The sequence below is a fragment of the Cricetulus griseus genome, chromosome 3 (genome assembly GCF_003668045.3).
Source record: "Cricetulus griseus strain 17A/GY chromosome 3, alternate assembly CriGri-PICRH-1.0, whole genome shotgun sequence".
NCBI classification, from domain to species: Eukaryota; Metazoa; Chordata; class Mammalia; order Rodentia; family Cricetidae; genus Cricetulus; species Cricetulus griseus.
Window position 1 is genome coordinate 31,771,615 of NC_048596.1, and position 21,264 is coordinate 31,792,878.

At 40.8% G+C, this 21,264-nt stretch overlaps 1 protein-coding gene across 1 annotated transcript in view; it reads left to right on the top strand.

Moving 5' to 3' along the window:
* The window catches only part of Ermp1 (endoplasmic reticulum metallopeptidase 1), a 42,493-nt gene extending 21,493 nt beyond the window's left edge, over positions 1–21,000 (top strand). The window contains 7 exon segments of the mRNA XM_027406427.2: positions 3,880–4,054; positions 4,407–4,597; positions 10,423–10,575; positions 12,473–12,675; positions 13,447–13,562; positions 18,171–18,334; positions 18,424–21,000. Coding sequence (XP_027262228.1) covers positions 3,880–4,054; positions 4,407–4,597; positions 10,423–10,575; positions 12,473–12,675; positions 13,447–13,562; positions 18,171–18,334; positions 18,424–18,588 — 1,167 coding nt within the window. The 3' untranslated portion in view covers positions 18,589–21,000.
* The last annotated feature ends 264 nt before the right edge of the window (positions 21,001–21,264 follow it).

The following is a 21,264-nucleotide window of genomic DNA, read 5'->3' on the forward strand; positions in this document are numbered from 1 at the left end:
CTTTTTATCTGCAGTTAAAGGATTTATACTCACATTTGAAGATTTGGAGCTAGGAACTCTTAAATGTATTTGATGCAAGTTTTGGCAAAATGTGTCTATTATCAAAATTAAAGACACATTATTAGAGCCCGGTGGTGGTGGCACACGCCTTTAATCCCAGCACTATCGAGAGGCAGAGGCAGACAGATCTCTGAGTTCGAGGCCAGCCTGGTCTTCAGAGTGAGTTCTAGGACAGCCAGGGATACACAGAGAAACCCTGTCTTGACCTCCCCACCCTCACCCCCCCCCAAAATCCCAGCTGTAGACAGAAGTTTCTGTCCAGCCCTGTCCTGCAGCTGTTCAGTCCCCAATAAACACACAGAGGCTAATGTTAATTATGAACTGTCTGGCTTATTGCTTAGGCTTATTACAACAAGCTCTTACAACTTAAATTAACCCATAATTCTTATCTATGTTTAGTCACGTGGCTTGGTACCTTTTCTCAGTAAGGCATTCTCATCTTGCTTCCTCTGTGTCTGGCTGGCGACTCCATCTCTGCCTTTCTTCTTCCCAGCATTCTCCTAGTCTGGTAGCCCCGCCTATACTTCCTGCTTGGCTATTGGTCAATCAGTGTTTTATTAAACCAATACAAGTGACAGATCTTTACAGTGAACACATCACCCCAACAAAACAAAACAAAATCCATATTATTAGGAATGGGAAGAGAAATACAGTTTTAAATAATTCATACTGATTTTTAGAGAATATCCTCATATTATTATAATTTCAACCGTGTAAAAATGAGGGATTTCAGTTATGAAGTAATAGACCAAAAATGAACTACAGTAAGAAAGTTCTAATTTAATTTTCTAATGTAACTGAGAGAAATCTTAGTTCTTTGTTTTCAGGACACTCAATGGACACCCCCACTCCCTCCTCAGTGTGTCAGTTTGTCCTGACATGGATTAAGATGGATGCCTGAAAGATTATCATTTAGCACCCTCTTACTAGATACCTTTGTTATCTGTCATTTAATGAGAAAGGATGTGAGGAACCCTTCCATGTTAGCATACCCTATTGAAGAAAGGCATTAGCCATCTCCTGTGGCTCAGATCATACTTTTCTCAGGGTGGCTTCAGTGTCCCATGCCTGTTCTCAGCATGGTTCTCTCTGTAAATCAGAGTGTGGTTGAATAGTGTTGATTGGTTAGTTGTGGGGTAGAAATGCTAAACAAAATTCCACTTGCTCTCAGATTCCAGTGGTCTGATCACATAGCATGTGGTGCTGAAGGCACAGTAGAAGAGTAATGCTTACAGTATGCATTTACTTTGTAACAGTGCAGAAGATGGAGCCCAGGGCTTTGCACATGCTTGAGCAAGTGCTCAGCTCTAGTCTGTATCCTTGGTGCTCTTGCTGTTTTTTGGTGTACATGCCCATTGTATATTCATGTGTCCATATGTATGGTGTGTATTCGTGTGTGTGGGTCAGGACAACCCACAAGTGTTCCTCTCCAACCATCATCTATCCCCCCCCCCCCCCCGTCCCCCTTCACATGGAAGTTTTTAGATTATTTGTTCTCTCCTTAGAAATGCAGAATCTCTACTCTGTTTGCTTTCTGCCAGCACCAGCCAGGCCTTTGCAGTTCTACCCTCCTCATTCTTTTTGGGTTCCTTTTGCTGTTCTCTGGAGGTTTTTCTTCTCATAAGGGCCATGTCATGTAAGTCTGTGTTAGGCTCATTCTTTGCATATTCCAAAGACTCATAAATCATACCAAAGCCAGTTTGTCTTGCCACCTCCAAAATGGGTTCTGTATCCAAATCAAAAATGTCATTTGGTGTGGTTTTGTGCATCTTGTCTAGCATTTCCCCAATTTCTGCCTTTGGTACTCTTGCCTTCCCAGGGTGAAGGGCATCAGTGGTCATTGTTTCCCCAGAGGCAGCTTAGGCATGAGCTTCCCTGTCTGTATTGTTAACTGTGTCTGTCTTGATGGCTGCAGGCCTGGAACAGTCAAGGAGCAAAGGAGCTGTTTAGATACCGGATCTCACTGGCCTGGGGCTTGCTTATCAGGGCTAGGTTGGCTGGCTGATTCTCAGGGACCTACCTGCATTTCTCTGTTTATCCAAGCTGGGATTACCAGTGAGTGCCATTGTGCCCAGCTAATTTCTGTGGGCCCTGGGGTTGGAATACACGTCCCCATCCTTGCTTAATGTAACACTTTACTATCTCTTTTTTGCTTTTACTTTTGGGATTCACTAAATTTCCTCAGGCTGGCCCTGAACTCACACTGTATCCCAGGTGGGTCTTGAACATGTGCTCCTTCTGCCAGCTTCCTGAGTAGCTGGGCTTGTAGGCCAGTACCATCCGTGTGCCTCACTGTTTTAGAGACTCTTTTAGCTGAGTGCTCCTGAGAATGTGATATCTGTCTTTTTGCTCAGCTTCACTTTGTGCTTATGAAGTAGTGCTTTGAGAATGCAGGGGGAGGGGCATGGGTTTTGAGTGAGACTTTATTCATGAAGGTGGTGACATTTGAATGGGGCTTTAGAAGCTTGAGTGCCTGATAGAGAACAGGCTGGTGATAGTCAAAAGTGGGAATGTGCAAGGCACATTTGGGCCATAGTCAAAGACAAAGTCTAGTGTGGTGAAGACAAGGGAATAAAAACCATATAGTACACAGGGGAAGGTCAGGGTGAAACTGGAGCTTGTCCCTAAATATCAGTTAGGCCACCATTAACTTATTCATAGTAGGATAGAGTTGAGTGGTTTTGTGATTTAGTAAAAAAAAAAAAAAACTCTGGCAACTATTTTGGAAAAGGACAGCGTGAGGGATCGATAGAGGTGTGGATGGAAACATACTTGAAGACTACTTTTTCATTTATTCAGCTCAGGCATTTACTGAAAAACATGCTCAATAGTTTCAGTGTTCCTTACGAAGCTCTTTGAGTGCATTCAGTTTCAGACTGAATTACTTCTGCTATTACTATTTTGAATATTTTGAGGCAGAGCCTCACTGTATTCCCAGATTGGGTAAGAATCTTGTTCTGTAACCCAGCCCAGCTTCATACTTCAGGGTGTTCGACCCAGCCTCTGGAGTGATGGGACCACTGGTGTGCATCGCCCATCTAGCCTTCAGGTTGAGGTCTGAAAATTGTTTTCTTTTAAGACCATGCCTCTTAACAATGGGTGGGGCATCTAAGTATTTAACGATCCAAACCTGTTTGGTAGTGAACTTTAAAGTGTGGTTCCTTAAGACAGAAATGAGAATAAGAGAAAAACAAGCTTAAAGACCAGCCATTCTCTCTTTGGTATCTATGCGCTGTAATTATAATTTGAGGTTTGGATTTATGGAATCACTTTGGTATGTCATAATATTTGAAGTTTCGTAGGCAGCTTTCTTCTTAAATAGTATAAGATGCCCTTGGACTCCATGTCTTTCTTTAAAAGGAACTTCAAACATATGAGACTAGAGTAGAAAAAAGTGTCAGAGTGGCAAAGATGATGAAGTAGCAGAGGAGAGACAGGAAAATCAAGCCACACACCCACCATGACCATTGCTGTGAAGGGTGAATGGTGTGATAGGTGCTTTGTGATGCTGTAGCAGCTGGTAATGTCCTTTGTGACCCACTAGATTGCTTGTAACAGTGTTTGGAAGTTGCAGAAACAAAAGGAATTATGGGATGGATGTCTTTAGGAATGTTTCCATTGTGTTGCTCTTGCCTTCTTTGTCTAGTCCTGTGTAGCAGCTGCAGTCAGTCACACCTAGCAGGAGTAGCAGTGTGAGTGTTTCCTTCATCAATTTGAAGGGTTGCCCAGGCTGGAAATTATGCATTTGGCCTTGAAGAAATTGTAATAAGAGAACTTTATGAATGACTGTGAACAAGATTGCATTTCTCTTTCTTTCAGAATGTCAGCAACCAGTATCTGGGAGAAGTGTTTTTTGACACCTCATTGTTTGTGCATTGTGGCTTTCTTGTTGTTCTCACTTACCAAGGATTTTGCTCTGCATTCATAAGTGCTATCTGGGTAGCATTTCCATTGTTCACAAAGCTTTGCGTGTACAAGGACTTCAAGAAGCACGGTAGGGACATTTTGGTTTTTGATAAAAATGGGAACTGTAATAAAAATGCAAGGCTCCTAGTGATTATATATCTAACCAACTGGGTTTCCAAAATAATTTATTTTTTATGTCATACAATTATTTACCTTATACTGTATCCCCCATCCCATTCTCATGTTTCTGAATAATATTACTTTTAATATTACTTTAATATCCTCCCTGATGAAAATGCCTGCTTGCACTAGATCACATGTACCAAAGGGACTAGAGTGACATCTGACTCAGTTTCTGCCAAAGCAGGTGAACACTGTGAAAAGGAGCCCCTCATCTTATCATGGACTCTTACAGGCTTGTTTTCTTTCTTTTCCCCTAGGTGCCCAAGGAAGATTGATTGCCTTTTACCTTTTGGGGATGTCTATCCCATATCTTTATGGACTGTACCTCATCTGGGCTGTATTCGAGATGTTTACTCCTATCCTTGGAAGAAGCGGTTCGGAAATCCCTCCTGATGTTGTGCTAGCCTCCATTCTGGCTGTCTGTGTGATGATTCTCTCCTCCTATTTTGTAAGGAAAAATGGGTTTTGTTTGTTTTTATTTTTTATATATGTGATGACTTTAGCTGTACTGGATTCTGTGAATTTATGTTGCTTATACTTTATTAAGAAAAAATTAAACAAAAGATAGGGTCAGTGTTTGTACATGGTGGGTTCAGAACCAAGAGGATCTGTGAGTTCCAGACCAGCCAGGGCTATATGGTGAGCCTCCATCTTATTGTTGCTGTTTTAATGCATGCATATATATATATATATATATATATATATATATATATATATATATCTCACATAGATATGTGTGTGTTTATACACACACACACACACACACACACACACACAGAGAGAGAGAGAGAGAGAGAGAGAGAGAGAGAGAGAGAGAGAGAGAGAGACTGCCTTCCATATATATCCTAGCATGGTGAGGCCCTGTCTTATTGTTACTGTTTAAAAAAAAACACATACATACATACATATATATGGAGAGGGGTGGGGAGAGAGACTTTTATATCTATCCTAACAGATATGGACGTGCAGAATATATACCAAGTGAGGACTGAAATGTTCTGTTCCTGAACTTTCACAATAGTCCCTATGAACATGTTTTGAAGATGGTAGTTAAGAGGCCAATGTTAATACAGAGTAGTTTCAGTAATGTTTTTTATGTGTGCCATTGAGGCATTTTCATTATCATTTTACTACTTCATTGCTGTCATGTCAAAATGCATGAAGTTTTCCTCTTGGGGTGATACCCATACATGCTTATCAGTCTATGAGTGAACTGCCCAGGTATGCAATCTTACCTTGGTTTGTCTGGACCTCTTTTCTCATGGGACTCCTTAATGGAAAGAAAAGATGGTTGATTAATGTGGACTAGAACAAGTTGTTTTGGCAAGATGTCTAAAGCAGATGCTGAGTCTCTCTAGGGAAAGCAGCTGTTTTGTGCTTTTTCAGTTGCAATTCCTAAGGAGTACTTACTGAGCACCTATTATATAGGGTGCCTTGAGATCTGAGGCTAGGGAACCAAGTGAAGACAGGGACTGCAGTTCCTGACTGCTTAGATGTTCATGGACGATGGTGAGCTTTTTCATACCTGCAGTGAAAGGAGTTCCTTGTGGAAATTAAGTCCTGAAGACCTAGCGAGGTAAGGGGGATGCCACAGTCATAGTCCACACCATCAATGGAATTTCCCCAGCTACTAGGAAAGCTCTGCATTTACTAAAGTCATTCTTATGCACACTGCTTGCTATTGGCTATACTAGTACTAAAAGAAAACCTGACATCTCAACTGCTTGCCATTAAGATACAGATTAAAGGCTGAGGCAGTAGCTCACTGATGCATGAGGCCCTAGGTTCAGTTCCCCAACACAGAAATGACCTCTCCTCCCAACAAACAAAACCTACAGGGTAATGATTAGCTCTTACTGGTATTTACAGAGGGTGATGGAATCCTAATGTTTGTTGTTTACTTCTAGTTTTATTATTAACCCTTCAACCATGTATTTAAGTGTTCTTACTTTTCTTATCACTGTGGCAAATACTTGGTAAAAATAAGGCTGGGCGTTGGTGGCGCACGCCTTTAATCCCAGCACTCGGAAGGCAGAGGCAGGCGGATCTGTGAGTTCAAGGCCAGCCTGGTCTCCAGAGCGAGTGCCAGGATAGGCTTCAAAGCTACACAGAGAAACCCTGTCTCGAAAAACCAAAAAAAAATTTAAAAAAAAAAAAAAAAAAGAAAGGAAAAAATTATTCTGGCTCATGGTTCCTGAGGATACTGTCCATCATGGTGGGGAAGGCAGTGGAGCTTCTGGTGGTGGGAACCTGTGGCGGTCTAGATGAGATTGTGACAACAAACCCAAGACCTGTTTTCTTCACTTAGACTTTGCCTGTGTAATTGCTGGTTTCCCCAGATAGCACTTCCCAGCTTGAAGGGAACATTTCCCACTCAAACCATAATAACAGTTTGAGAGATAGAGGCCCGGGCATGAAGACACATAATGGTAGTCCCAGCACTTGGGAGGCTGAGGCAGGAAGGTCCTGAGTTTGAAGCCAACCTCGACTACATATTGAGACCTTGTCCTAAAAAACAAAATGCAACTGTAAAGGAGAGAGTAGAGTTCTGTCCTCTGTAAATGGAAGTCTGGTGTAAAGGTAGCTATGAATTATGAAGCAGGTTTTCATTGCACTTTCTCTATAGAGTAGTGGTTCTCAACTTTCCTAATGTTGTGACCCTTTAATACAGTTCCTCATGTGCTGACCCCAACCATAGAAGTTATTTTTGTTGCTACTTCATAACTACAGTTTTGCTACTGTTGTGAATCATAATGTAAATACGTGTTTCTGATGGTCTAAGGTGACTCTGTGAACAGGCTGTTCGACCACCAGGTTGAGAACCATTGTCCTAGATGGTTGAAACTTGTGGTGCCTATAAAGGTGATTCAGATGTAGGACATTTGAGTCCTATCCCATGATCATGTGGAAGGGAGAATAAGGAGCCTGTGAAACTGGAGAGTAGGAAAGTCCTCCAGTCATGGCTTTCTTGGAAGCTAAAAGAACGAGATTAGTGTTACCAGAAAGTATTATTAGGAAGGGTTTTGGACAGAATACCTCTTGGAATATTAAAAAAAATTTACAAGTGAGGGTGTTGGAATGTACGTGAGTCTAAGGCCAGGCTGGTATGAGTTATAGGTTAGGTGAGGACAAGGCTATGTAGTAAGAACCTGTCTCAAAACCACCATTCTTCCCCTAGACAGAAAGAAACCATATTTCCTTTTCATTACTATGTGAAAATGGTGCTGTTACTCTTACCTGTAAGTCATCTTTCTCTTTGTTTTCTTTTTTAAAAATATATATAAATTTTATTTAAATTAGAAACAATCTTATTTTACATATCAACCCCAGTTCCCTCTCCCTCCCATCCTCCCAATGACCCCCTTATCCCACCCCCCCATCCACTCCCCAGGAAGGGTGAGGCCTTCAATGATCGATCATCAAAATCTGTCAAGTCATTTGGGGCAGGGCCTAGGCCCTCCCCTGTGTATCTAGGCTAAGAGAGTGTCCCTCCCTGGGGAATGGGCTCACGAAGTCCATTCCTGCTCTAGGGATACATCCTGGTTCTACTGCCAGAGGCCCCATAGACTGCCCAGTGCTCCTGACACCCATGTTCAGGGGGCCTGGTTTGGTCCTATTGGTTCCCCAACTGTCAGACTGGGGACCATGAACTCCCACTTTCTCAGGTCAGCTGTTTCCGTGGGTTTTCCCAGTGTGGTCTTGACCCCTTTGTTCGTCACTCCCCCCTCTCTGAAACTGGATTCCAGGAGTTTGGCTCAGTGCTTAGCTGTAGATCTCTGCTTCTGCTTCCATCAGCTACTGGATGGAGACTCTAGGATGGCATTTAAGGTAGTCATCATTCTCATTATAGGGGAAGGACATTTAAGGTAGCCTCTCCACTACTGCTTAGGGTCCTAGTTGGGGTCATCCTTGTGGAGCTCTGTACAATTCCCTAGTGCCGGATTTCTCTGTAAACCTACAGTGGCTCCCTCTATTGATGTGTCTCTTTTCTTGCTCTTCTCTTTCGTCTCCCCACTCAATCTTCCTGATCCCTCATGTTCTCCCCCTCTTCTCCCCTCCCTCCCCCAATGCTCCCCATTTGTTCAGGGGCTCTTGTCTCTTTCTGCTTAACTGTTTTCTTATTTATGTGCCACAGTTGAAGACAGTGGCTTCCTAACTGAATGAGGTTGTTCCTTGGGTAATAGAGCACTAAACCATAATCTTTACTTCAGAGAAGTGTCTTAGTCATTGAGGCTTTTAAAACACATGTTTTAGAAAACAATTACATTCTTGTTAAGTGATAAGTTACCATACTCCCTAGAGTTATTCTTGGTTGGGTACCATGGTTGTATCCATTGGCTGAGAGCTGAAATAGGCTTGATGATAAGCATGGGGTAACAGCCCTGTCATAGTTCACACAGGCTACACTGGGGTCCTTTATATGTGCCCTTTTTTTCTTTTCATGTGTGTTGTATACACATATGTGGGTGAATGGCATTCTGAGGGCACAGAACGGCATTAGGTACCTTCCCCTACCAGGCCCTGTCTTATGTCCCTGAGAGAATAACTCTCACTGAATTGGAAGCTTGCTTTTCAGCGAGGCTGGCCAACCTCTGAGCTCCCAGGATCTGCCTGTCTCCGCCCCCAGTGCTGGGGCATGGGTAGTCATGCCTGGCTTTTTACATGGGTACAGGGGATTAAAACTCAAGTCTTCATGTGTGCACAGTGAGTGCTCTTACGCACTGAGCCATCTTCCAAGATCCACTACTCATTAATTTTGGTGTTTTGACACAAGGTCTAACGTGGCCCAGGCTAGCCTTAAACTTTCTGAAGATGACCTTGAACTTGTGATCCTTTTGCCTCCACTACCAAGTGCTGGGATTACAGGACTGTGCTACCACACATAGCTTCTTCATTTGATTCTGTACTCATTTAAGAACTTAAAAAATGATATAAGATTAAAAACATTTAAGGCAATTCAACTGTAAAGGTGCTTAACTATGGAATCTAAGCATACTATCTCTTTATGGCCACACCATCATCTTCACTCAGAGAGTCCATTCATTTATAACCTCCCAGAAGGAAGAGTCTTACAATTTGGAGAAGAGGGAACTTCAGTAGGAAGTGGTAGCTTCAAGTTGGAATTTAGGACAGCTTTGGCAGTAGCAAGGCTTGGGGGTGCCAGAACTACAGCACTATAGCAAGCATTGAAACATAAAATAAATAATATACATGTAACTAAAATATATTCATTTCTTTCCTGTTCCATTCCTTCATCCAACTTTAACTGAACAGCATCTGTATGTCCAAATTTGCCAAGCTTCCAGTGGAGGGGAAGCTAATTACTTGGGACATTTTAAACATTTGGGACATTATGACAGTTAAGTAGAGGAACAAGTAGGGTTCCAGTTGTTTTGCTGTCTGGGGTGATCATTTCCTAATGTAATAAACAAGAGTAAGGCCTCCCATCCAAGAATACTGTTGGGTTGAAATTGCCCCCAAAAGGATATGGGAACACGAGATACGAGCCGCTTTTAACTTTGCATAGACTTTGATACATATTTTTTTGTTCTTCTCAATGAAATATGTTTGTATTCATGTTCTTCGTGAGTTTAGGGTGTAGGCAGGAAGATGAAGAATATATTTTGCCAACCTTGCAACTGAGCTATTCATGTTTACCCTTCCTAACTTCAGATTCATTGTTTAGTGTTTACAATGGTTAACTTAAAAGCACAATACTGTTTCATAGTGTAGTTTTTCTTCAAATGGAACTTTCAGAAGATCCATCTAAAAACTAGTCTGTAGGACTCCAACTCTTAATAGTATTTTATACACACGGAAGGTGGAATCTGAATTTTGTTGAAACACATGCTTAGGCATAAAAACTCACCTTTGACAGTTTGGCAGCTTTGATGCCACGCTTGGGTTCAGTTGAGTGTAGTCTGCTGTGCAGGGTTGGCTGTTGTTGGCCAGTGAGTCACAGAAGGCAGTGACTTGACTGCTAATGGATTCTGGTCCTTTTTCCTTTGATGTTTGAGCACAGAGTCATTATGCTTTGTTTCCATTCTCCCTGGTGGTTTCTGGCCCACTGTCACAAAGTTCCGTTCTGGCCAGTTGAAGGCACCTGTCATTTTCTAGGCTCTGACGGAAATACCTGAGGAATTAGTGCTTTGTTCACTGGGTGTTACAGTACATTACCCAGGCTCCTAGTGACAATACTCACTAAAAAAAAATCATTTAAAATTCCTCTCTACCAGTGGTATGAATTCATAATTTTTCTGTGTTTGTATTTAGATTAAATTCATCTACCTTGTGAAAAGCACAAAGAAAACCATGCTGACTCTAACAATGGTGTGCGCAGTCACACTCCTCCTCGTCTGCGGTGGAGTCTTTTTCCCATACAGCTCCAATCCTGCGAGTCCAAAGCCAAAGAGAGTGTTCCTTCAGGTAAGGGCAGTTCTTCATAAGCAGTGAGAGTCAGAAGATGAAATTTGCTGTGTGTGCTTTGAGCTCCACTAGTGAACAGAAAAACTGACTTTTCTGCCGTTGACATAATGTAGTTGGTCTAGATTTCTGTGTATAAACAATAAGGAATACTGACCATCAGTGGGCATTCTTGTTAGCTAGACACACTTTCCATGATGTATGTGTGTGTGTGTGTGTGTATAATAGATGCACATATATAATCTGGAAATCATGAACATTTGAAATACAAATTGCATAAATATCTGTAGACTGACTAAAAAGTCTTAAACTATTACTAGCAGAATAAAATAGAAATTAAAAATTGCTAGTAAAATTGAGCCTTAGTTACATTCAATGTAATATGTGATGAAAATAATGTAAAAAGGGATTATTAAAATGAAGTTTAGAACTTTCTTTAGATTTCAGGTCTTTTTCCAAAACCTCTTAGAAGTGGTACTATATAACCAGAGGCTCCTTTTCAGTTTTGTTAAAGTTTTTAGAGTGGTCACACAATGCTGAGACATAATTTAGACAATTATTCAAGGACTGTAAGATTAAAAATACTGCAATTTGAGAGATTTTGAAAGGAAGCCAACTAGTCTTTGGTAGTAGTCTTAGGACAGTGATGTTTTGTGTAAAAACTTCGGTGAAGAACAGTTTTTAAGACGGTCTTCAGTGGCATGGCAATTGTTCCAACTCTGGCAGTAGGATTTAGGAAAGGCTACATTTTTAGTTTTAAAAGGACTGATTTGTTTTGGGTTCTTTTCCCCCTGATGGGCAAAATCATAACTATTTTAGGCCCTGCTAGCTGTGCAAGTTTCTGTCACTGATAACCTGCTTTCCTAGAGTGAAAGCAGCTATATTCGACCCAAAGCTAGCATATGCTTCCTTGTGCCATGCCGTGCCAGCCCTTTCCGTACTGTTCCCTGGCTCCAGGCTGTTGTAAGCCCTTTGGGCATTAAGACTGACATATACACGGTCTGCTGCCATGCCTGTCTTTTTCTGTACATGGATTAAGTGCATGTAGTGCACTGAGGAGGAAATGACTGTGCTTATGTACATGTGCTTTCCATGTTTTCTTTTAAATCTTTTTCTGAGAGGAGTTATAACTTAAATTTGAGCAGAATTTCAATTTGTCATTTGGGTTTTTAAGAAAGACATTTAGATTATGTATAATATGTCTGTGTGGGTATGTGTATCTGAGTGCAGGTGCCCTAGGAAGCCAGAGATGTCGATTCCCTGGAGCTGGAGTTACAGGTTGTTATAAGCCACCTGATGTGGTTGCTTGGAATTTAACCAGGGTCCTCTGGAAGAGCGGTACATGCTCTAACCACTATAAGCGATCTCACCAGCCCATTTTGTTTTCTGAAACAGGCTCTTACAGTATTGCCTAGAGTTCCTTCAATTTCTGGGCTCAAATGACCCTCCACTTCAGCCTTCTGAGTAATTGAGACTACAGTATACACGATGTTCCTCATCAATTTTATATACTCCCCCCCCCCCACACACACACATACAGGGATTCTCTGTGTAACAGCTCTGGCTGTCTTGGAACTCTCTTTGTAGACCAGGATGGCCTTGAACTCACAGAGATCCGCCTGCCTCTGCCTCCCAAGTACTGGGATTAAAGATGTATCCCACCAATACCCAGCTAAGTTTTATGTACAATTTAAATATACTTCAACTATATTTGTGATTTACAATAAAACAGTCATTTATGCATCTGTCATCTAGTTTAAAAGGAAAAAAAACACTGACAATAACTTAGTAATTATTAAGTTTCCCTTTTGTTTCCTGTTTCTAATCAGTTTTGGATGGGGTGGGGATGTGGGTGAAGTAGCTAAAGCAGTTTCCTTACTTACTAGTCTGTTCTTTTCAGCACATGAGTAGAACTTTTCATAATTTGGAAGGAAATGTAGTAAAAAGAGACTCTGGAATATGGATCAATGGGTTTGATTATACTGGGATGTCTCACGTAACACCTCACATTCCTGAGATCAATGATACAATCCGAGCTCACTGTGAGGAGAATGCCCCACTCTGTGGCTTCCCTTGGTATCTTCCAGTGCACTTTCTGATCAGGTTGGTCATTACTTTTTGCTTAAGTTGGGGGTTAGTACCCAAACTCTGTCAATGTATCAGGATTTTTATTCATTGTAACTTACCCTTAATTCGGTCAAATGTTTGTAATACTTTACAAAGACCAACAACAAAAAAATGCTTGTTTATAATATGACTACAAAATGTTCATTTCGTTAGTCAGATAATAGACTCAGGAAACCTCAAGAAACCTGAGTAGTAGTTAGAAAGGGTGATCCTCTTAATATAATACAAGCAACAGCTTGAGATGCTCTTAGAGTTGGCATCTCAGAATTGCATCCGAGGAAACAGACAGTGGAATTGCTTAGGTAATCCCTGTTCTTTTAAAAAGACACATTTTATGTGTATGTATGTTCTCTCTGCATTTATGTTCATAACATATGAACATATGTTATGTTCATATGTGCATTTGTGTGTGCCTTATACCTTTGAAGGTCAGAAGACAGCGTTGAATCTCTGGCTCTGGAGTTGCAGGTGGCTGTCAGTTGACATGTAGATGCTGGGAACTGAACCTGGGTCCTCTGCAAAAGCAGCCAAGCTTTTGACTGTTTAGCCATCTTTCCAGCCCTTAACTTCTTTGATCTTAAAGTTAGGATTTGTTACACAGCCTGGGCATCAGAGAAGCTGGCATCATTTATCATTTTCATTAGCTGTTTTCATACCCCTTATGTATTCTGAACTCTTCTGTGAGTTATGTTTTACTTATTGTCAGTTAAGAATGCATCCTAAATATTAATGCTACCTTTCCAATAGGAAAAATTGGTATCTTCCGGCTCCAGAAATTTCTCCAAGAAATCCTGCACATTTCAGACTTATATCCAAAGAGAAGACACCATGGGGTTCTATAAAATTGACCTTTGAAGCAACAGGTGAGCCAGTTTTCTTGTCACCCCACTTCCGCAGCTTTATAGTAAGTTGCGATATATGTCTTCCCACCCACTATATATAAGAGCAACATCCGTCCATCGATCCATCCATCTTCTGAGACAGTCTCAAATGTAGAGGTCAGGCTGGCCTCTGATTCATGACCTTCCTGCCTTAGCCTCTTGAGTGCTGGAACCATGTAGTATTTCTAATAGTAACGGAAACTTACTTCTTTGAGAAAATCTAATACACTTTATTGCTTAGAACAGTTTCAGGATAAAAAAAAAATGAGCAAAACTACAGTTTAAATCTTACCAGTTTTCTGCTCTGGACTACTTATTTTGTTCTACTTGTTTTTTTTTTTTTTTATTTAATTTAGTCCTTTTCTTGTCTACTAAGGTGGAAGCTTAACTTACATCCTTTAGATTGTTATCCCTAATATATGCATTCAGTGCTATAAATTTGAATATTGCTTATGCTCTTGATTAAGGTTTCTTATTTGGCTCTGGGACTACAAAATAGGTATACAAATCATTTACTGATAATAAATCAGAGAAATTTATTTTCAAAGTTCTTTGTGTACATATAATTTTACCAGTTACTAACAACAAAAGCAAGTTTGCACACTGGGGAGATGGATGTCTTCGTATATTTTTTTACATGAAGAGTTACATCTTGAGTACTTGCTGTTGTAGGATTTAGAGAATCTTCTGTATTTCCAAAAGTTGACCAGTATTTTGACTTTATAATCATCAGTGCTGAGAGTACCTCCAGTAAGTATGTAGTACAAATGGCAGAAGTGGTTAGGGCCATTGCAGAAAATTGTAAAATTTTGTCCTAATCATAAGACAAAATTCATTTAACAAGTCTTAAAATTAAAGTCTAACATATTCTAGTCTAAACACAGTCAGATTTGATATTTATATGCTGGAGGTAAAACTGTTGTAAGTGTATGACTATATGACATTACATTTCTGCAAGAGAAGAGAATTTTGTATAGACAGTATAAACACTAACTCATAACCTAGTGAATATCAAATCTGAGCCAGTGTGCTTCAGGCAGCATTTGGTAGCATTGCATACACAGTACAAAGGATTCACATCATGTGCTCAGATCCAAGGCTGTGTGTAAGTCATGGAGTGCATCATAGGCGAAGGCGTCTAGAAGTATCTTGGATTCATTACATGTTTGTCCTAATTAGTTTTCTGTTGCTGTGTTAATACACTATTTCTAACACAACCCGTAAAGTAAAGCATTTAGTCTGGGACTCATAGTTCCCGAGGGTCAGAGTCCATGACATGGAACAAGGTGACAGGCATGGCGCTGGAGCAGTAGCTGAGAGCTTCTATTTTTTTGTATGAGCATAAAGCAGAGAGTAGTAAGTAGGAATGGTGTGGGCTTTTGAAACCTCAGAGCCTACCCCCAGTGACACACTTCCGAGTTCTTGCCAACAATTCTTCCAACTGGGGGAACCAAGCATTCAACTACACAAGCCCATGGGAGGCCATTCTCATTCAGACTATTACAATGTTTGATTATTTTGGTTGTGGCATATTCAGAAACCTTTTACTGTTGCTAATTTTCCCTCAACCTCCCCCCACCCCACACACACATTTGAGTCCTAGAACCAGTAAGGCACTGTGGACCATAGATGATGAAGCTGGCTCTTGATCCCACAAATTTTAAGTTGTGTTTTAGTGTTTAGTTCAAAATACTAAAACAAAACCCTTTCTCTTGACACTTGTTACCTGAACTTCAGCCATGCAAGGTAAGTGGTCTACCCGACCCCACATCCCAGCCCTTGGCTCTTCTGTATTGACCCACTTGTTACAGAAGTGTGCTTTTTAGTTTCCAAATAATCTAGCTTCTTTTCTGACGTCAGCTTCTTGTTTCATTTCATTTTGAGCCAAGAAATCGTTTGTATGATTTGTAGCCTGAATGTTATGGTGTGCTGTATGCTAAGGATTCTGTGGCTTGGGTAATGCTCCTTGTGAGTTGCTACTGTTGGAGGGGCATTCTGTGACTGTCCTGTGGGTCCAGTTTCAGTGTAGCTGTTTTTGTCTGATCCATATTCAGGCTTTGCTGTTAGGTGCATATATTTTAATTACTCTTCTATCTTCTTATAGACTACTTTTTGACTTTATATAATTGCCTTTTTACCAATGAAAATCTCCTTTACTTGAGTCAGCTGTAACTCTCCAAAGCTTTCTTTTGATTACTGCTAATTAAAAACCGTGTATTTTCTGCCTATATTTATTTTCGTGCTATATACACATTAATGTTCCATCACCAAGTTACATCTCCAGCACCTTCCATTTACTTTTCATCTATGTGTCTTTAATTTTATATAGGTAGTACTTAGTTGGGTCTTGTTTTATGACCCAGTTTAAATGGGTTAATAGTTTTGCCCTTGTTTTTTATCTTCCACCCTTTTTATGCCTTAATGTAGTTTTCACTGAGTTATTAACTACTTTATTTTGTTTTGTTTATAAGTTTTGTGATGGGCGCTAGGCATTGGTGGCACATGCCTTTAATAATCCTAGCACTCGGGAGGCAGAGGCTGCGGATCTCTGTGAGTACGAGGCCAGCCTGGTCTCCAGAGCGAGTGCCAGGATAGGCTCCAAAACTACACAGAGAAACCCGGTCTCGAAAAACAAAACAAAAAAAAAACAAAACAAAACAAAAACAAAACGAAACAAAAATTGTGATGGGCAGTGATGGAGTATGCCTTTAATCCTAGCACCCAGGAAACAGGCAGATCTCTGTGAATTCAAGGCCAGCCTGGTCTACATAGTGAGTTCCAGGACAGCTAGGGGCTACACACAGAAACCGTGTTTTTAAACAAAATTTTGCATTTGCATGTATGTGTCTGTAAATGTATGCCATATATCTGCAGATACTCAGGCAGGAAAGAGAGTGTTGGACCCTCAGGAACTGGAGTTAAAGGCAGCTATGAACTGCCCAATGTGGGTGCTGGGAACTAAACTCTGGTTCTCAGAAAGGGCAGCAAGTGTTCTTAACTGCTGAGCCATCTCTCTAGTTCCGCTATAGTTTTATTTTTAGTGATTGCCCTAGAGTTTGAAATGTGTATCTACAGCTAATCCAGTTTCACTTTCAAACAACACTGTACTGCTTGGTGGGTGTGCCTTTGGTTTGCTTGAGACCGGGTCCTGCTCTGTAGCTCATTCTTGCCTCAGCTTGTGATTCTCCCGCCTCTGGGTTCCAGGTGTCCCACCACACTTGGCCAACTATTTTATTAAAAATTTTAACCCTTTCTCTCCCAGTGTCATTATTCAAATAGTCAAATACAAAGGCCAATTAAAATCAGGTTGGATGTGGTTGTGCATACTTTATTCCAGGGGAGGCAAGCAGATCTTTGTGTTCAAGGCCAACCTGGTCTACATATGGAACTCCAGGATAGCCAGGTAACATAGTGAGCAGCAGATGCTCTTAATAGCTGAACATCCTCCAGCCCCAAGTCAAACTTATTTTTATGGTTGCTGAGGACTTGCAGTAAGTCTGTGTCCTCAGTTCACCCCCTTGGGAGTACATGACATTGGCCTCAAAAGCAACAGGCAAGTCCCGTGACACTGCTTCTTAAGATGATTAGAGTTTATCTCCTTTAGACTCATTTATTTACTTTTTGGACAAGCTAGCTTCAAACTCAAACTCATGGTCTCCCTGCCTCAGTCTCCTGAGGGACTACTGGATTGTGCCACTTGGTGATTGTGACTTTTGTAGGTTTTTTTTGGGGGGGGGCGGGTGGTAGGGTTTCTATGTGTAGCCTTGGCTGTCTTGGAACTCACTCTGTACAGGCTGGCCCCAAACTCAGAGATCCGCCTGCCTCTGGACTGCTGGACTAAAGGCGTGTGCCACCACTGCCCAGCCTGGTTATGCCTTTTAAGAAGCCTTACTGAACATGTAGTGTTGGTCATTGTCAAACAGATGCGCATTGATCTGAAGACTTGACTCTTCCCTTTTCCATGTTTAGTGTTCTGGGATTTCTCTCGCAGTGCCACCAGCCGATGTACTACTTCCCTCAAGTAAAATTAATGAAGTTGTGCTGCTTGCAGAGTGACTCTAGACTTCTTGGCATAACATTTTGGGTCTTTGGTATAAAGCCTCATGGGCATCTCTAGCTATTCTTCAGTAAGCAAATCAGGATTATTTCCCTTTCTGATCAATTGTCCTTTGTGGGAATGTGATGGTTAACTGTGTCAATCCGGCGAGACTAAATAGTACCTTGATATTTGGCCAAGTTATCCCAGACTTTTCTGATAACATACAAATAGTGGATTTGAATCAGGTTGATCAGTTACCCTAGTCCAAACACTGAGAGCCTTAAGGAACTAGCCAGATTACTTTTCAACTCTTCCTGCAATCTTGGGGGTGGGGATTAGGTAATTTCCATCAGTAGTTACTTTTCTCATTTAGATTCTGTCTTTTTTGTTCTCTTATCCTTGTTGCTAGATACTGAATGTCCAGAGCTAGTAAACCTCCTGCCTTGTGGAGAGTCTACCTAAAGTCATAGCACAGATGAACCATGATAGTATGTTTGGGTGTTAACTGTATTGCTTGTCACTGCTGACTGATGGAAATGTTCCTCTTATAGGACCAAGCCATATGTCTTTCTATGTTCGAACCCACAAAGGATCAACGCTGTCTCAGTGGTCTCTTGGCAATGGCATTCCAGTCACAAGCAGAGGAGGGGACTACTTTGTGTTTTATTCCCATGGACTCCAGGCCTCTGCATGGCAGTTCTGGATAGAAGTACAGGTGGGAATTTCTCAGGCTCCCAGATATTACTCAGCTACCTTGGAGTTCAGTGTTCTGGCTTCAGAGAACTAACTGATTTTCTCTAGCAGGTGTCAGAAGAACAGCCAGAAGGAATGGTCACGGTGGCCATTGCTGCCCACTATCTATCAGGGGAAGACAAGAGATCTTCTCAGCTCGATGCTCTGAAAGAGAAGTTCCCAGATTGGACATTTCCCTCTGCGTGGGTTTGCACCTACAGCCTTTTTGTGTTTTAATTGCGTGGATGGGCTTTGAGTACATGCCCCTTAGACATTCCATGGGACAGTTTCTCTCCCATGTTATATGGATATATGTAACACAAGTCAATGAGTTTTAGTGAGCGTATGTTCAAAGAGCTTCTGGGATAATACTCTTCAGGGACAAGTACCATATGGGTTAAACTTTGGGATAGTGATGTCTGGCCTTTTTGTCACTTGAAAATTCCAGTTTTCAGGCACTTTTAAGCACATGTGGATACTGCCTTTTATACATGTTAGTTGTATGACTGTAAGGACTCAGCAACATAGCACTTCAGTAGCTTTCCTTTGAGGAACAGTTAGACTACTGTTAATGAAATAGGTAAGTCCACTGTTGTCAGTGGATGGTGGGTAAAATACCATTCCCTGGGATAGTGGCTCTCGCCTGTAAAAAGTGACTGCCATGAAGAAGGAAGTCCCGAGAGCTACATTTCTTTATGTCTGTTCTGAAGCTTGAGCCATGGGCCTGACTCCAAGCTCTGAAAGCCACTTCTGGACCGCTTTCCTGAGGTAGCATTCGTCGTCGGCTTTCCCCTCAAAATGCTCCTGTCATTTAGGGAGAGAACATTTTTCAGCTACATTCCCTTCTCACAGTTCATGGGTTGCTTTATTTGTGCAATTTAAGACAGAACACCGAGTTGCCAGCATGGCTCTTCTGAGGTAGAAGAGGAGGAGGGTGGGGTGTTCTATATAGTATTTATTCTCTTCATTTTATAGGCATCCTCTGTTATACAAGGTCAATCCTTTACAACATAATTTATTGCTGCATTTTGTTTTCTGTTTTGTAGCAAGTGAATAAGTTCTTAGAACTTGCTGTCTGTGAGATTGGCTGTCCTGATACTGAGGTTGTGGCTTACACAGGAATGAGACAACTACACCTGAATCTGTTAAGTGTTCAGACCCTGAGTAAAAGCAGCAGTATGGTTTAATGGTTTTCATTTGGAAGCAGGGATGCAGCCTGTGAAGTTTGCCACAGCAGTGCCTCTTGTGGCTTCTTTAGGTTCCATCGGTGACAGAGACGATGAGATGAACAATAAAATATGCTAGCTTCTTTTTTACATTAACAAAAAAAAAAAAGACAAAATTTGAGTTAGTCAACAAATATGATCCAAAATATAGTTGAAAGAAAAGCCACAGTAAACCCAAAACAAAATAAAATATACTTCTCAGGTAGGAACAGAAAGGTTTTTCTCAGAGTGGCCCTCAGAGCCATCTGAATTTCAGCAAGAGCAGAGTTAAGTGTGCATTGCAGGAGAAAACTTTCTTAAAATCGCTTGTGTGGCAGTCAGTTTCTAATCATGTTCCTTGTGTTGCCTGCTTAATCTCTAACTCCTTAAAAACTGTCTGGACCCATGCAGACATGAGGGCTGCAGCTAGAGCTGGATGCTAACGTCTGACTGTCATATGTACTGACACTGTATAGTGGAGCCACTGGTTTTGATGGACTTACAGAAATCTTATCTAACAGTGCTTCAAGTGTCTGGCTCTTGCTGTGTATGCATTGTTTGTCAGGTAGTACTTAACATCTGCAGCCTGTATAGAATCACAGCTCATGAAAATAATAGTGCTAATAGCTAAATGAACTTTAAAATATAGGCGGATGTTCTGTTCCTGCTTTAATCTAAAATTGATTACTAGAAATTAGAGAAGGGGAAGCAAAACATCATGCTGAAGAAGCATATAAAAACAAGATGTTCTCTGATTTCTTTCCTTTTAGCAGGGTGTCTTTGTCCTTTTCGGCATAATCATGGTTTTCCTTTTGCCTTTGGGTTATTTCTCTATGCAAACAGTTTTGATTTTCTTTAACATTATGAAACTTTGATATTATGCACCCAGTAACAAGATGCTCAGTTTCAGGAACATGCTTAAAGGCCAGAAATAGTCAAGTAATTAATACAGTATTCATGGCTTTTAATAAGCACACTAGGTAGTTATCAGTAACCCCCTCTTTTAAAGATTATCTGATCATTTGAGTAATTCACTTCTGAAAGTATACTTTCAAGTTCTAAGTAATGCATTTCCCCCCTAATGAGTATAAATATAAGCAGCACAATAGGGAGGAGTATAAAGAACTGTGATTTCACAGTTCTTAATATTTAAGAATGATTGATCTTGTTCTACGAAGTGTTTTCCAGTTAGCAGCTGTAATTAAATGTCCAAGATTCCCCAAGGTTTTACCATGAAGGAGGTTGACCCACAAGCAGTGTACATGATTCAGGAAGCTGCTGGGAGATTTGTTGAGGGTTAATTGTTGCCTTACAATGTTATGAAATAAACTTTTTTAACATACTGGTTGGAAAAAATGGATTTTTACAACTGATTTGATTCTATCAACAGTTTAAGGCTGTTTTATATCCCTAGTCTTTTTATATAAAAAAATCTTTAAAAAGATCTACATGACTTGAGCATCACTGCTATTTTAATAAGTGGTATAAGCAAAGAATTCAAGATGGGAATGCTGACTTCACATGGAGTGTTTTACCTGCAATGAAATGATGCATCTGCATTCCATAGAAATAAAATTACCCTGCTTAGCAAATGGTAAAATCCCAGCTGTATTTGGGCTTAAATCATCTCCATGGGAAGAGGAAATCACAAAAGTTTTTTTTTTTTTTTTTTTTTTTTTTTTTTTTTTAAATTAGGGGCTAGGGATAA